Source organism: Madurella fahalii (assembly GCF_045866475.1).
Source record: "Madurella fahalii IFM 68171 DNA, scaffold_3, whole genome shotgun sequence".
Taxonomy (NCBI): Eukaryota; Fungi; Ascomycota; class Sordariomycetes; order Sordariales; genus Madurella; species Madurella fahalii.
In genome coordinates this window covers 4,524,353-4,539,902 of record NW_027263973.1, presented here as the reverse complement: position 1 = coordinate 4,539,902, position 15,550 = coordinate 4,524,353, and the positions used below count along the sequence as shown (strand labels likewise).

Here is a 15,550-nt window from a genome sequence, read left to right as displayed (position 1 = left end):
CAACGAACAAACCTGCTCAAACTGCAAGAGTACGTACCTTGCAACGACAGTCGAGAATGCGTTTCCTTTGTCTGCACGGTCTGGGGACCAATGCCCAGGTGAGAGACATCATCCACTTTTTCACCAAGAATATCTGAGACTGAATGAGCCAAAAAGATATTTGAGACACAGACAGGTAGGGCCGTTCTAGTTGCCACCTTCCAAAACACGATCCTGGGTTAATGAATAATGCAGCTGCGCTCCGTTATGAGCTCGGCGACTCTCACACCTATGAGTTCGTCGAGGGGACAATTCCAACCCCCATGGCCCCAGAATTTGCCCATGTCGCTTCTCCAACCGATGACTTCTTTGCCTATGCGGACTTTGATGATCTCACAAGTTGCGTGAAGGCTCTCAATCAGCTGGAGAACTACATTGCTAGTGAGGGACCGTTCGACGGCCTGCTGGCTTTTTCACAAGGCGCCACCATCTCGGCTACATATCTGGCGCATGCACAGATGAGGGGTGTGGCGGTCCCCTTCAAGTGTGCCATCTTTTTCTCGGCAGGGGGGGTTTTCGATGCTGATCTCCTTGCAAAGGGAGAGGTGTCCATGTTGACTCCGGAGAGTGTAGGCGAGGTGATCAGGATCCCGACCGCGCACATCTGGGGGCTGAATGACAGCACCGTGAATTCGGCCGCCGTTGCTGCTGTTTGCGCAGGAGAGAAGCGGCAGGTGTTTACCCACGACGGAGCCCATGAGATTCCCGGGGTACGCAGCCCCGCAGATGTCAAGAGCAGTGTACGGATCATGAGGAGGGTTATCTCTATGGCTTCCTGAATGTATCTAGTCCCGTCCAGTCAACAGCCGCATCAAGAAATCCTAACCTGCTTTCTCTCCCACATCAACAAAGCTGCAAATACCCCGGCTATAGCAAACCCAAGGACGATCCGCATCTGCAAATTGAAACTCTCAACAAAACGGCCTCTGACCACAGCAATAACCTCAGGGGTAGGCAAATTGTTGATGTGCTCACTCGACCGGAAGATTGCCTGGATTTGCTCAAGAGCCAGCGAGTGGGACAGTACGTCCTTCAACCAAGTATTTCCAACCGCGGTAACGATCGAGATGACGGTTGCGCTCCCCAGAAACCGTAGTTGTACTGGAGCAGCGGCGGCAATAGCTATTGAACCGTTTTAGGATGCGGTTCTTCTTCTTCGCAGGAGGGGGCATTACTCACCTAGGTCTCTCTTCTCCACAACAAATGGCACCATCAGTGTCACTGCGCCCAAACACATGCCGAACCCCAACCCGACGACAACTTCAAGTCCGTACAAAGCATGCCAATCCGGTTCGGCAGGATCGCCCCGCGAAAAGAAAACAAGGCCGACGACCTGCATCAACTCCCCGATTATCGCCATGTAGAGAGGGGGAACGCGCTTGTTCTTGGACAGCGCAGCGCAGACGATGGTGCCGAGGGGCCCACACACGGAAAAGGGGATTAACCGGACGCCCGCCTCGAGAGGGCCCAGTCCCGCCGAGGTTTGGAAACGCAGTGGGAGTTGGAAAATGCAGGTTATGCTCACCGCGCCGGTCATGAACGAGGTCCTGAGAGAGAACGACTAGTTAGCCCCAGCAACACTTTTCTTGGGAGACGATAAAGACTTCAACCCACAGAAGCAACCCCGCGACAACCCTACTCCGGCAAAACCGCCACGGAAACACGGGCTCCACGATGCTGCTGCCCCCCTGCCTGCCAGTCACCCACCACGAGTTGGCAAAGAACGCCAGCCACACCACGGCCGAGGCACAGAGGGGCCCCAGAACAGTGGCAGCCGTCCAATCCAACTGGGAAGCGGCTTCCTCCAGGCCCGTGATGAGCAGCGCGGTAGCGGCGAGCATCAGAAACGCGCCCGAGAAGTCAATCGACCTCAGTTTCACGCCCATAGTTCGTTTGGGGGGCAGTACTGCCTGGCCCTGGTTCGGGAAAGAGGCGGGAACGGAGAGAAACAGTATGGCTGCCGCGACGAGGCCGGCAGGGACACTTTGCAGGGGCAGATATTAGAACACGGTTGAGCGGGTAGGCATCGAGGCGCGTGGCCTTTTAATCAGTGCGGTTGACTCACTTCAACAAGAACACCCATCTCCAACTCGATCCGCTAGTGATGACGCCCCCCAGCAGCGGGCCCAGCGTGAATGCCAGCGCAACAACCATGGTCAGGAGTGCCGTGTACAGAGGGTAGCGGGTCGGCGGGACGAGCTCATAGAGCATGACCATGTCGACAGCGTAGATGCCCGAGCCGCCTATCCCTTGGAAGGCTCGGCAGATGGCGCTGCCGTGCAAAAGAGGTCAGACTGGTCATTGGCGGCGCACTGCGGGGAGTTTGGGGGGTAGGGGGGGCAAGGTGGGTGAAGCATACAGCTGGACCATGCTCTGCGCGGCGCCGCATCCGCCGGAAAAGGCGGCGAAGATGAGCAGCGCCGCGATGCATGTTGGTTTGCGTCCGAAAAGGTCGCTGAGCTTGGCCCAGATGACGAGGCCGGCTAGATTCTCGTCAATCGAACGATTTTTTTTTTTTTTTTTTGTCGAGATGGGAACGCGTCCGTTGAGGATTTCTTACCGACGTATGTGAGCAGATATGCTGTCACTACCCAGCTGCTCTTCTTGAACTCTTGCAGGTCGTTTGTAATGGAGACCAGGGCAGTGCTGACGATGGTGATCTCAAAGTTGACAAGAAACAGGCCGAGAGCAAGACTGCACAAGGATCCATGTAAATCAGTAACAGTTCGTGGAGTTTGGCCAAGAACGGGTCAGAATGCCCTACCCCAACGTTGTGATGTGCAGCCGCCATCCGCCGAGGTAGTTGAAGCTACCTTTGCTCACCACCTGCTGGTCGCCGTCGCTCTCAACGATGCCAGCGTCCTTCTCGACAATCTGCAACGACTTGGAATCTTGTGCTGTGCGATCTTGCTCCATCTTTGCCAAGTGCGGCGTCTGACGGATGGCGCAGGGGACAGCGCGATTGCAGTCAAGTGCCGGGCGCCACACCTTATCCAAAGCCAGGTCAATACCCAAGACGGAGATCAGAGGGGGTGTGCGGCGGGAGAGCGGGGAGGAGGCCAAGTCCCGTCTCCCGGCCGTTTGGGGCTTGCCTGGTGTAACAGCCCGACGGGCCGTGATGGGTTCGTGCAAAAATCAGATGAGTACCTATTGCAGCGCAGCGATACTACAGTGGCCATACAGTGCGTAGCCACTAACCGATGGGTTAAGGTAATGTCAGGTACTGTACTTTAGGTAGGTACTCAGTACGTCCCATCATGGTGGTATTGCTGCGCCGCGGTCCTAATTCACTTCACGCAGTCACCCAACGAGAGTTATTGGTCTCGAACACTACCGAGTTAGGGAGGGGTGCAATCACTCAGCTGGTTTCGCGACAACACGGCCTCGTATTCGGCGGAAATCGTGTGGTGTGGTAGCGCAGGCCCAGACACCAAACCATTGCCCATTACCACCTGGTAAGCGCAGATTGTGTGCGTATGTACTTTGCTAAATTTGGTCCCAAAGGCCGAAAGGTGCCGAGATGCAGGTTGTCCGGCCTCCATCCCATGCATCTCAAGAGTGAACCGGGAGAACGTCACTGAGCTTAACTTTTAGCCGGGGCTGGTTCCGAGACGCATTCACTAGGCTGATGGCCGGCGTTTTCGGTCTTCGAAGCCTAGACCATACCTTGATCCCTGCTGGCACCTCGGGGTGAGATCGGATGATTTGCTGGCCGAATACAGCGTTATCAGTGAACGAGGAAAGGTGGGCAGAATCTGAGACGTGGCGTTTGACAATATACCATTGGCGGGTTAATTATTATACAGTTTACCTAATTATACTACACGACGCTTGACAAACCGTTTTTCTGCATCTCCCGTGTACCAGACAGTCATAGAGCATTTTCAGGCCAACACGCGTCCGGTGCCGAAGCACCACTGCCCATTCGCCGCAAGGCGAGCCAGTAGTAATCTAGACAATTTCTACCCTGGTGGTCCGGGCAATACCTTGGGGCGGGACCGGCACCGCATTCACTCCCGCTGACTCGTCGCTCCGTTTGGCTCCAGCCTGGTGCCCAATGTTAGGATGCGTCAGAACGAGTTCCCTGGTCGACGATGATCCCTTGGTCGGATGCTGATATACGGTGTGGGACGGGTAGACGCGCTTTGGGTCTTGGCTGCCCATGTCGTAGCCCTGAGAGTCGCCGTCGGTCGAGTTCTTTGAGCTGCCAACACGTAGCCCTCTCGAGCCACCGAGGAGAAACCGCTTGGATGATCCATAATATTTGTCGCGGATGGTGACAATGAATCTGCCCAAGAGGTCTCTAACCGGCTTGCATACCGGAAGGCAGGCGCACAGGATAGTGATGGCGGCATGGATATTGAGCCACAACTCGGCTTTGCTGAAGCTGACTACATGCTCAAAGTTAGAGAAAAAGGGCTCATGCGGACTTCGGGAATGGGCTTCTTGCCATAGTATCCGCCGGGCTGATATTGGTAGGCCACGCGGAGGATGCTGGTCAGAATGGCACTAGACGCTCCCGTCAGTTTATGGATGGCACGGAACATTCCACGTGCCTTGACTTACAAGCCACCGAGCAGGAAGATGCCCGAGACCATGATCTTGGTTCTCCTTGGCATCTGAAGGGAGATAACGGCTCGTACGGGCAGGAGCAAGATAGCCGTGTCGATGACAATGTCGGCGATGCCAGTAATCAGGGAGAAGAGGTTGAAGTTGAGGCATCTGCCGGGCATGGTCCGGATCCAGAACGACTCTATTGGTATGCACATGACGAGATTCGCGACTTGGGTTGCAATGAACCATGCGGTCGAGACGGCCATCAGGATCAAACACGCCTTCCGGAACTGCGGCGTCGAGAAGATGCGGCGGTACATTAGGCAGACGGAGATCTTGGCCAAGAAGAAGCAAAGGTAGAGAATGGTAATGCCGATGAAGAGGGACTAGTAGATACAAGCAAGCTTGGTTAGTACAAATGATGGATCGAGAGAGAGGTACTAGTAATGAATTGCCCCTTACCTCGAGATAGTTCTGCATCTTCTTAACCTTCACCGGCGATGGAGAGGCCATGAGGTCCGCTGTGATTTCACCGATCTCCATGCCCTGGCTTCCGGTGAACAAGCCCCAGTATGCGGCAGATGCGGCGCCCAGATAGGATGCCGTTGCCGCTATGATGAACCAGTCATCAGCATGGAGCGATCGGACGCTGCTATTCCTCTGCACCAGCTTGCACCAGACCCGCATAATAGTAGCGGCGACGGCGATGGCGTTGCAAACTATGAGGGTTGCCAGGTAGCGTTGGCCATTTTCTTCCAAGTGTACAACCATGATAAGTGCGTTAAACGAGCTGTATCGTCAAGAGAGATCAGAGAGAGGCAAAAAAACGGGGCGGGGAAAAAGCATCGAGTAGTAGTCTGCATGTCTGGCAACGAACGAAGCAGAGTCTCGGATACAAGTATGTCTTCTCTCTCTCATCGCCAAGCTGCAGGCCATGTCCATAGTGTCCTCCTCCCACCACCCCCCTTAGCTAATGTAACCAGCTTGACGCACTGAACCAGTAGCGCCGCAGTCGCGCGCCTCCCACACCAGCAATGCCAGACGGACGGTAATCGGCGTGATTATCGCAGTGCCTGGAACCTGGGCCCCTGTACCGGGGTGCTACCGGGGTCTGCGGGGAACGTGCAGGGCCAACACCTGGAGGTAGTATATGCCTGAGTGGTAATTAGGGAGCCACCAGGAATGCATGTATTTGTCCAAGAATAATCGTTAAAGTATGAGGTGCATGTCCTCGGCTCTCTGAATTTGCAAACCAACTGGCCCAGCAGCCGCGGGACGGCTGAATTCCCGCGTTCTTTAAGGTACCTTAGGTACCCTACTTACTACCCAAGCCACCATTAATGTCGGTGAATGGTTGTCAATACTTCTGAGGGTGGGAGGCCTGGCGGAGAGTGGCCAGTTTTGAAAACCGAAATGGAGGGCGCGGCTGCTGTGTCTTTGGTTCTTGGCTTGTGGTGTGATGCTGTCCCAGTGCCGATATTCATTGACCCACCACCCGTCCTTGCGTGTCCGGTTGCACCAACCAGAAGTTCTGCGTTAAGAATTACGGATCATGTTGCTTCAATGAACGCCATCCGTTTTAACCGAGCTTCGGTCGGCGTCTCGAAGTGCTGTAATCAGGCGGGTTTTTGGGGAGGTGGGCAGACAGTCCAACAGTTTAATCCAAAGGGCAAACAGACACCTTTGTAACATTTTTTGTCATACTCTCACCCAGATGGCCGAATCCTCGATGCCTGGGCCCAGACCTGACCGCTAAATGTCAGCACTTGCGTCTTCCCCCAGGCGCCCCAAATTTCCTTTTCAGACCTGCCTGAGTCAGGTACTTACCTGCGACCCAAACCAGACACTGCATCTCCAAGCTTTTCCACGGCCGCATCCCTCACTAGAGCTGAACACCACCCCTCTCCTCATCCACCCGCCCCCCCCATCTTCCCCCGCGGATTGCAGCCGGTCCAATTGCACTATCGAACCTCATTCCCGAAAATGACTAGCTTTCCGAAATCAGTCATCATTGTAGGTCCCAAGACCCAAACAAGCCACCAACCGAACGGTATTTCTAATGTAGTTTCGTCATCCACAGGTCGGCGGCTCCCTCGCGGGCCTGATGCATGGCCTCTACCTCAAGCGCTACGGCAGTAACGTCGTGATCCTCGAGCAGGACCCGAGCGACGTACGCAGTAGCCACCTGGCGGGCGTCGCATTCGGGCCCGCCGTCGAGGAGCTCCTCAAGCAGTGCGACGATACGGGCTTGCGGAATTGCACGCCCTCCGCCGCAACCCGGCTTGCCTACCACAAGAACCAGGACCTGATGCGCCTAAATGTTGTCCGGCACCAGTCGAGTTGGGGTCTGCTTTACCGTATTCTTCGCGCCAACTTCGACGGTCTGGTCTCCGATGCGGTTCCGAACCCGCCCCCGCCCCGGCCAGGCGACGGTAGTGCCGAGTACCGCGCCGGGAAGCGCGTTACAAAGCTGGACTACAATAATGGGACTGTTGTAGTGGGCTTTGTGGGCCAGGATGGAAGAGAGGAGTCCCTCACCGCTGATTTTGTCATCGGTGCTGATGGTGTGCACTCTATCGTACGAACCCTCCTCGAAGTGCCGGTTACAAAAGAATACTCGGGCTATGTCGCCTGGCGCGGTACCGTCTCCGAGGGAGATGTCTCCCCTGAGGTTGTCAAGTACTTTGAGAACTATACCTCGTTCAACTTCCTTAAACATACCTACATCGTCTGGTAAGCGTTGCTCTCCTTTGCTGGTTTATGCTTTATTCAAGCCAGCACTTACTTACCGCTATAAAAGCTATATTATTCCGCCTGATACCCCCTCCTTCACGCCCGGGACCCGTCTGATAAACTGGGTGTGGTACTACAACCTCCCGGCCGCCTCGCCCGAGCTTACCGCTGTCCTAACCGATACCGCTAACGTCGTCCATGGGAATACTGTTCCCTCGGGCCTAGTCCGCCAGGAGATATGGCAGCAGCACCTCGCTACTACCCTGCCGCAGATGGCGGCCCCCTATGCCGAGCTTATTGCCGCTACGCGGCACCCTTTTGTTACAAAGGTCAACGACGCGCTCTGCGAGGTGAAACCCGTCTTTAAGGACGCTAAGGTTGTGCTTGTAGGGGATGCGCTAGCCGCGTTTAGACCGCATTTTGCAGTTGCTGCCGAACAGGCCGCTAGGCATGCCTTAGCGCTGGGCAAGGTCTGGAAGGGGGAGATGAGCATGGAGGAATGGGGGAGGGAGGTATGGACTTATGGAAAGAGGATGTGGTTGGCAAGTAGGGTGCTCGGGATATTTGGGTTGGGTGGGTGGTGGGATTTTTTGAAGATACTAGGGGTTTATGTGGCGTTTTTGGTGAGGTTGAAGCTGCGGAGGGAGTGAGAATGTGTTTGTAGGTGCGTTTCGTTGATTCACGATGGATTATTTCCCCCAGTGCCATAGAGGAGCGTCCTCTCGTTACTAACGGGCCAGTGGGTATGATTTACGAGGCTAAGGTGCCTTTCCTATTGACCTTCTCACTGAGCTCACAGGTTATTTCCCCGTAAGAGACACTCGGAACACTGTGATGTATAAAGTACGGAATTAGGCGTTGAGCGAAAAGATATAATGAAGGGGCCTTGATTGGCAAGGGGACCCACGGAGTGATCAGTCGCCGGCGCCTGAATGGTTCGAGACTAAGTAACTGAACCTTCCGCACAAGACCTAGCTAAGTGATCCTGGTATGCGAGCGAGATGAGGTTCATTATACTCGCACACTTCGTAATGAGGGTAATATATCGGCATTCCTCTCAACTTCCCACGCTCCTCTTCGGTTGTCTTTTCCCCAGTGCCATGTGAGTAGCATTATTTTCACAGGATCAACGAGTCCTATGTCTTCTCCGACAGCAGCTAAACAGCTTGTGCTGAACTACCAACGGGCATTAGCATCCGTGGGAGTCGTCAAAGTATGTTTGCCAGTTTTCTTTGCTGTCCAGTTGGGCCGGCACACTATTGACATAATGGACTCGAGGATGACGGCGACGACGCGATCGCTATCCCGCCGACCTTTCTTTACGACGTGCTCAAGGATTTACACCTGGGCTCTCGCATCCTTTGTCCTTGGTGTCAATGTACGCCGCCAGACGACATGTCACTCATGGGCGTAGTCGAAGTAGGCTTTGGCCGACGACTTGGCACATCCTGGTTCCAGATGATCCGGTCGTGTTACAGCGATAAATTGATTTCTATTTTATTCCATTGCCGCACGCATCCCAAAATTCGTCCGTCTGACACACCCAACATGGGTTTCACCGCATGCAATTAGGTAATTAAGCTATTGGTTGGCCCGTCGGCCGGGCTAAAGCATCCGCAGCCCCGAAATCTGGCTGAGAAACGGCTGAGTCTTGCCATCCACCCACCACCTATCAAGTAGATTAAAAGCGATACTTGCGGGCGCGGTTCTCTGGTTTCATACGGTGCCCATGCATGCTACAATTGTTTAATGCATTGGTGTGGCGCCATCTCCGTCTGATGCATCCGTCCGATGCATCAAGGTTTGGTTGCAGTGTAAACCGTGCGAGAACAGCCACACCCTGATTAGTCGCGCCATTTCGCGCGATGCCCCTATATACCACACGAGTTGGAATGCCGAAATTGTGTTAGCCTTTCACAGAGACGCAAACCCCTGGCACAGCCGCACCCTCCGGCCCGACACCCCCTGATGTTTGCCGGCTCTCCCATCCTGAGGACTCTCCGGTTATACCACGCCACCCGGACTGGTCTCAGCATAGACCCGGAATAATCGATATGGGAGTCTGAGACTTCCACTCATTCGGCAGTGCTGGGAAAGATGGTCGTTGAGTCCACCGCTATCCAAACCCATTCTTCTTTCGAGAGCTCTGCAAAGATTTACGGCCGTGACGGGCAGAGAAAAACACCTAGCTAATTAGTGTCGATCAGCTTCCATTTGATGGATACCTTACATTGTACGGATTTCGTTTACAATGGCTTGGGCCACCCATTAGGTAGGTAGCTTAGGTGAGATAAACGGGACCCCACGTCCGGGACACCATGTTCTATGCAAAACCCTGAATTTTGATAAATAATAAATCTTAACCCTTAACGTGTCTTATAAGCGAGCAGTACATATAAGCGAGCGGTACATATAAGCGAGCGGTACACTTTCCACCATCTACCCACAACTCCTAAATTACAACACAACCACTAGGAAATAACAATAACTGAACCAGAAATAGATGAATCAGACGATTCTCCAGCCTTCTGACATGTACGTGCATTATGGCCAGGCTTGCCGCACAGATTACAGCACCGAATCTTCGTACCAGACCCCCCTGCACTGCCACCATTTTGTAGTCTTTCATGGATTACCTGCTCACCTACAGCCTTTTGATCCAGTAGATCCTCATTGGCCTTTCGTAGTGCCGAGACCTCTGTACGTAAAAGGGCCACTTCGTGCATCACAGCTATCGTACCTTTGGCTAATTGGTCTACAGCAGCTAGTATAGGTGTCGGAGAACTGCCTTGGTAGTTGGATATCTGGCCTTTGATAAGGTCTTTCTGTGAGGTGGTGTAAGAGGGCACGCAGTAAACCACTCTGCCAATGAACTAAAGATCCGCCAGTTCAATCACTCCGTGATTGAACACTGCGTACCACTTGCTTATATCACGTACCCGGGGCTGCGCCCTCAGCCGGTCCCGTAACAAAACCACTCGCGAATAATCTTCGGATCTTCGCATTTAGCTCTCTAGTAGTCGTATCTACGCGTAAAACGCGTCCGGAGTTCTGGTTAGCGTTTGACAAAGTTGTAAGCCCAGAGCTTGCCGACAGGGGGCGCGTCACGTTCGTATAGCAGTCAGTTGGCCATATCTTCTACAAAACGAAGCCGAGGAGGGAATACGCGTGTACAGAGCTCAGTTATATACTGAATAATCGTATACTCCTCTAGATCCGTAAGTTTTCGTAAATTAGCTGGAGTATCGTGTTGTGCAGGCCGACCGTCGCGTCGGGTAGACAGGGTCATTGGTAGTACGTTATAGATCGCAGCTGCCTTTCGAAGACTAAGTTTTGGATCATCTTGTATAGCCTTGAGGGCTAAAATAATCCTGGATTCGACTGAGGAGGAATCTATTGCGAAATGGTAGTAGAATTAGTAGGAGAAGTTGGAAGGTCGTGTTTTGCCAAGAAAGTGTACCGCTCGCTTATATGTACCGCTCGCTTATAAAACACGTTATAATAAATAAGTATATAAAATCAATCCCCTAGTTGATATGTGGATGCAGGCGTAGAAGCAAGCTAAGGCCAGAGGAGCAAAGAGGTTAAGGGGATTGTGATCAGTTGGGGTAAACTGTCTCTAGGGGCCTTGGACCGTCAGATCGGAAGGAGTCACTTATTAGGACACTCTTGAATCTAAAACTCGCGGCTGTCCTATCTTCTATTGCACAATTAATAGGGGCCGTCTTGGCCATTGATCCTTAGACAGGAAACATATTTCCGCACATTTTCCACACATTGCATTGCTCAATTTGAGAGCTTTTCTTGTGTGCAAAGAATTCTCTTCTAACCAGAATGATCTTTATCTACAGAAGTTGTTTACCTTGTTTAAGCTGCAGGGACCTATTATTCAGGTCGCCCTAGCCTTCTCCATCCTGTCCACGTTGTCCGTCCGGCCACAGGCTGTCTTTGCCCTCTCCTTACTTCGATGGATATATGGGTATATGTATGTAAGTCTGCAGCGCTTTGCTATTAATAATACATTTACATTTAACAACGATCTTTACAGTCAAACGTAAAGTGGTTGTTATTAAGTACGTCAGGAGAAGTTCGTCACGATATCTCTGTACCAATGCATACGGGATTATAGGTCAAAGTCTCTGAGAATAGCGTCCGTTATTAAAAATAGAGACAGAGACTAGTCCTTACGAATCGAAAGTCTCCTGGTGGGCGCATTTACACAAAGCGGTCCTTATCTACTCCGTGTCATAAGATCATCCTCGGTCGTTCAGCCGATCATCCGCACCAGAGGTTCCCGCTACAGTTAAATAGATGTTAAGGACAGCTATCTAACAACACTAGTATTATCCTTTCCAGTTAGTTCTTTATTTTGCTATCACTCCAGAACCCATTTTGTTCGCAAAGGCCTTGGACCAGCTGGCGTGAGGTTTCCTCTGCGATTTGATTGGCTTGTCAACCTGGGGTGACAGGCGAGCCAATGTCCAGCAGGTTGAAGCATCTGAGGCCAATCAAACGAGATGTGCAGATAGAGTTGCCTCTGACCAGAAGGAGACTACCTCGGAAGCAAAGCTCTCAAATGGAGCCAGCAAGAATCTGAAAAAGGTGATGGAATTGGTTATCCCATCCAAAGGTTAATAGCCATGTTGGCCGTCCAGTAGGTACGTTACCTTACCTATACTGTATTTGATAAGCGAGTGCACCAGACAAGCGAATGCACCACTTTCTACCAACCAACAACAACTATCTTCAATTGCAACACATCAACACTACGAACCAACTACAATTACATCAGAAACAGCTGAATCAGACCCTTCTGCAACCTCTTAGCACGTACGGGCATTATGGCCAGGTTTGCCGCACACACCACAGCACCGAACCTTCGTACGTCCCCCCGCACCACTACCATCCTACTCCTTTTCTTGCGCCACCTCCCCCGCCACGGCCTCCTAGCCTGATTGATTCTGTACATCTTGTACTGCAAGCGATCCTCTATACTATACGCGTATTCTTTTAGCTCTCCGGCACTTGCTTAGTGCCTCGTTGGCCTTATGGAGTGCAGAAACCTCTGACCGAAGGAGGGCCACCTCGTACATTATAGCCGTTATACTTTTCGTAAGCTGGTCCATAGTAGCCAACATCGACGTCGGGGAGCTATTTTGGTAGTTGGTAATGCGAGTCTTAATAAGCGTTGACTGCGCATTAGTTTCTTGAGGGTTGTATGGTGTCTGGAATACCCAAGGTTGTAGTGTGCCGGCCTGCGAGTTTAAGGGTATCGGCGTACGAAGCCGTATATCTAGCTTAGAAAGTACCCTCTCTGGATCGTACGGCATAAGGCCAGCACCTCTGAAGCCACCCTGTATATTCTTCTCCGTCATAGAGGCGAAGAAGGCTTTGCAGAAGCTATAGAGGAACTTAAGCTTGGTTACGTAGGTGATATATATCCGTATCAAGTCTTTAACCTAGCGACCGTACGCCTTCTTTAGCGGCCTAAAGCAGCCGATATCGAGTAGCTGGAGGAGGTAAGAGGAATACGGAGGTATGTAGAGCGTAATAATATTATTCTTCTGGTAATGGAGCTCGAATTCGGTCGAGTAGTAGCTCTCATAGCCATCGAGGATCAATAACTGGTATTTGCCCTTTACTCGGAGTGCTATATAGTAGTCGAAGTACTTGATCTAATCTAGGCCTACCTTATTGGTAGTCCAGCTATTGTCGGTAGTTGCAATCTGCTATTCGCCTAGGAGGTCGTACTCAGTATACTAGTTAAGGAGGTGGTACTATATAGTTAAAATAATGAACGGAGGGATAGCCTAGCTAAGTACGTTAACGCCTTAGATTACCGTCGTTAATTCACGGTTACCAGGCTGGGCCAGCTTCGCCTTACCACGGCTATCCGAGGTAGTAACTACTATATCTACGTAGATGATGCCTATTATAAACCCTATCTCGTCGAAGTTATAGATATCGTTATCGACAATACCGTATTTAGCCTTAGTATTCTATATAAGGGCAAACCAGTCGCCAATAACCTTTAGATCCTCGTATTTAGCCCTTTAGTAATTATACCGACGTACCTAATACTTTCGGATCTTTTTATAGCGTTATATAAAGTTGTATGCCTAGCGTTTGCCGATAGGGGGTACGTCGCGAATACGTAGCAGTTGGTTGGCTATATCTTCAACACTATATAGTCTTGGCGGAAATCCTCGTATATCCAGCTCGACGATGTATCGAACAATAGCCTCCTCTTCTTGATCTGTAAGCTTGTGCGAATTGGCTGGAAGATCGTATCGTATAGGCTTGCCGTCGCGTCGTCGTAAGAGAGTTGTATGGTGTACGTTGTAGATCTTAGCCGCAGCTCGGAGGCTTAGATTTTTGTCCTTCTTAAGAGCTTCAAGGGCCAGGATCACCCTGGCTTCATTTGAAGTAGTAGGCATCTTAGGTTGCGTATCAAAAGTCGATGTTGCGTGGGGAGGTGGCGCGTCGCGTAGAAAGTGGTGCATTCGCTTATCTGGTGCACTCGCTTATCAAATACGTTAGAAGATGAAAATAAAAATGGGTCCTCTGCAAGATTCAGCCACTAGGGCGTCGGCCCAGTAATTCATCACAATACCGTATTGTACGGGACAAGCGGTTCATCACGCCGACCGGTCTGGGCGCCTGAAGGCTAAGGCACAGCAGTTTTAACAAATGATACCTGTATTGTTCACGCTTAAGCGGTGAGGCCGACCGTATCACTGCATGCACACCCAGTCATCTCCAACGCCACCTTTTTCCCTGATATAGCTGCCTGCTCGTCATGTCGGAAACGCGCGAGTATCGCGCTTCTACGGCTTCTCAGAAGCAGCGCCGCATCACGCTTTGGCTCGCAGTTCGCCCGGCATCCACCGGAGTCGTGATGTTGACAGAGGCGAAAACCAAGAACGAGCATGCCGAAAATCTGCGATCTCTAATTTGGGAGGTCCCAAAGCCCAGTCATTTAGACATCGCCACAACTCCATCGCATCACTCCCCAAGCTTAACAGTGGTGTATCCGACGCTACCCCTGATTGATACATCGCCGTTCGACTCAGATATCCAATACCCGGACCTGGGGCCAGAAGGATCGTCCGACGATGAATACTTTGTAACAGCGCCCGCTTCCCCCGTTATACAGGGGGAGGCAGTCGTAAAACCAGTGGCATCGTCTTCAATTCATCATCTCGAGCAGATTGAGAAGCAACTCACACGACTCGAGCTCTCACCAATTGAACCGACCTCACATCCAAAAGGAGAACCTCCAGATGCCGCCCATTACACCCTGACGCGCACATCTCCCAACATATCGCTTACCTTCCCCCGCTCGCACTCGCCATCCCTCTTCTCACAATCTCCCCGGGGCGACGATTGGCGGCCAGAAGACTACGACTACTACCCCAGTCCAGAGTCGGAATCGGATCCCCGTCCCGACCCGGAGCAGGAAGCATCGCAAGCCCAGCCGGACCTACACCCGGAGCCCTCCCTGCCCTTCACCACCCTCGCCACGCTCTGGTCGCAGCCCCCGAAAGCCTTCCCGATGCGCGGCCCGCCGTGCCTCGCGTGCCGCCGCCCCTCCTCCTTCGGCCGCGTCTCGCCGTCCAACACCAACGGCAACGCCCTCCGCCCCTACTACCGCTGCGGCCCCTGCAACAGGTGGGTCACCTGGGCCGACATGCGGGGCGTCCGCGACACGAACGTCGCGTGCGCATGCGGTGTGCCCAGCCGGGAGTGCATCACTGGCCGGAGGGCGCTGTGCGGGCCCGGGAAGAGGTTCTGGGTTTGCGTCGAGGGGAGGTGCCGGTTCATGCGCTGGGACGATGAGGAGCGGCAAGGGCCGCTATTGCTGGATGCGAAGGACGGGTTAGGGCTGTCAGGGGCGGGGAGCGCAAAGGAAGAGAGGGAGAAGAAGGGGTGGTGCTGCGGGAGGGTGATTTATTAAGTGTCTGGTTTTATGGGGTGATGGGGAGGGGAGTGGTTGCTGCGATACCCTTGAAGACGGCGGAGCTGATGACGATGGGGGTGGTCCGGATGTATGCCGCACTGAGAAGCGCGGTCTATTGCATATTAGTGATTAGCGGGACTGGCCTGGCCGAAAAGGCTGGCAAGCGCGGATATCTAAGGTCGGATTTTTGATGTATAGGCAGGGACGAAGCTGGGTTTTGTTTTTCTGGCCACGATTGAAGACTGGATAGCGGACGGAGAAAAC

The 15,550-nt window shown here is 52.6% G+C and overlaps 5 protein-coding genes across 5 annotated transcripts; 3 read left to right on the top strand and 2 right to left on the bottom strand.

Moving 5' to 3' along the window:
• Positions 1-56: 56 nt before the first annotated feature.
• Positions 57-818, top strand: MFIFM68171_06734 (Family of serine hydrolases 3; the record flags this gene model as incomplete). The annotated part of the gene is made up of 3 exons (XM_071062154.1): positions 57-98; positions 157-175; positions 235-818. The coding sequence occupies 3 exons, from the start codon at positions 57-59 to the stop codon at positions 816-818; spliced, it is 645 nt and encodes a 214-aa protein (XP_070918255.1).
• A 32-nt stretch (positions 819-850) lies between these two features.
• On the bottom strand, positions 851-2,955 carry MFIFM68171_06733 (Multidrug resistance protein 3; the record flags this gene model as incomplete). Its single annotated transcript, XM_071062153.1, has 7 exons — positions 851-1,161; positions 1,219-1,586; positions 1,654-2,022; positions 2,105-2,311; positions 2,399-2,522; positions 2,600-2,733; positions 2,804-2,955. The coding sequence occupies 7 exons, from the start codon at positions 2,953-2,955 to the stop codon at positions 851-853; spliced, it is 1,665 nt and encodes a 554-aa protein (XP_070918254.1).
• Positions 2,956-3,990: 1,035 nt separating this feature from the next.
• On the bottom strand, positions 3,991-5,364 carry MFIFM68171_06732 (Rhodopsin domain-containing protein; the record flags this gene model as incomplete). Its single annotated transcript, XM_071062152.1, has 4 exons — positions 3,991-4,430; positions 4,490-4,548; positions 4,606-4,979; positions 5,056-5,364. The coding sequence occupies 4 exons, from the start codon at positions 5,362-5,364 to the stop codon at positions 3,991-3,993; spliced, it is 1,182 nt and encodes a 393-aa protein (XP_070918253.1).
• Positions 5,365-6,576: 1,212 nt separating this feature from the next.
• MFIFM68171_06731 (uncharacterized protein) lies at positions 6,577-7,976 on the top strand (the record flags this gene model as incomplete). The annotated part of the gene is made up of 3 exons (XM_071062151.1): positions 6,577-6,606; positions 6,674-7,326; positions 7,394-7,976. The coding sequence occupies 3 exons, from the start codon at positions 6,577-6,579 to the stop codon at positions 7,974-7,976; spliced, it is 1,266 nt and encodes a 421-aa protein (XP_070918252.1).
• A 6,149-nt stretch (positions 7,977-14,125) lies between these two features.
• Positions 14,126-15,283, top strand: MFIFM68171_06730 (GRF-type domain-containing protein; the record flags this gene model as incomplete). Its single annotated transcript, XM_071062150.1, has 1 exon — positions 14,126-15,283. One exon carries the CDS (start codon positions 14,126-14,128, stop codon positions 15,281-15,283), a length of 1,158 nt encoding a protein of 385 aa, XP_070918251.1.
• Positions 15,284-15,550: the final 267 nt, after the last annotated feature.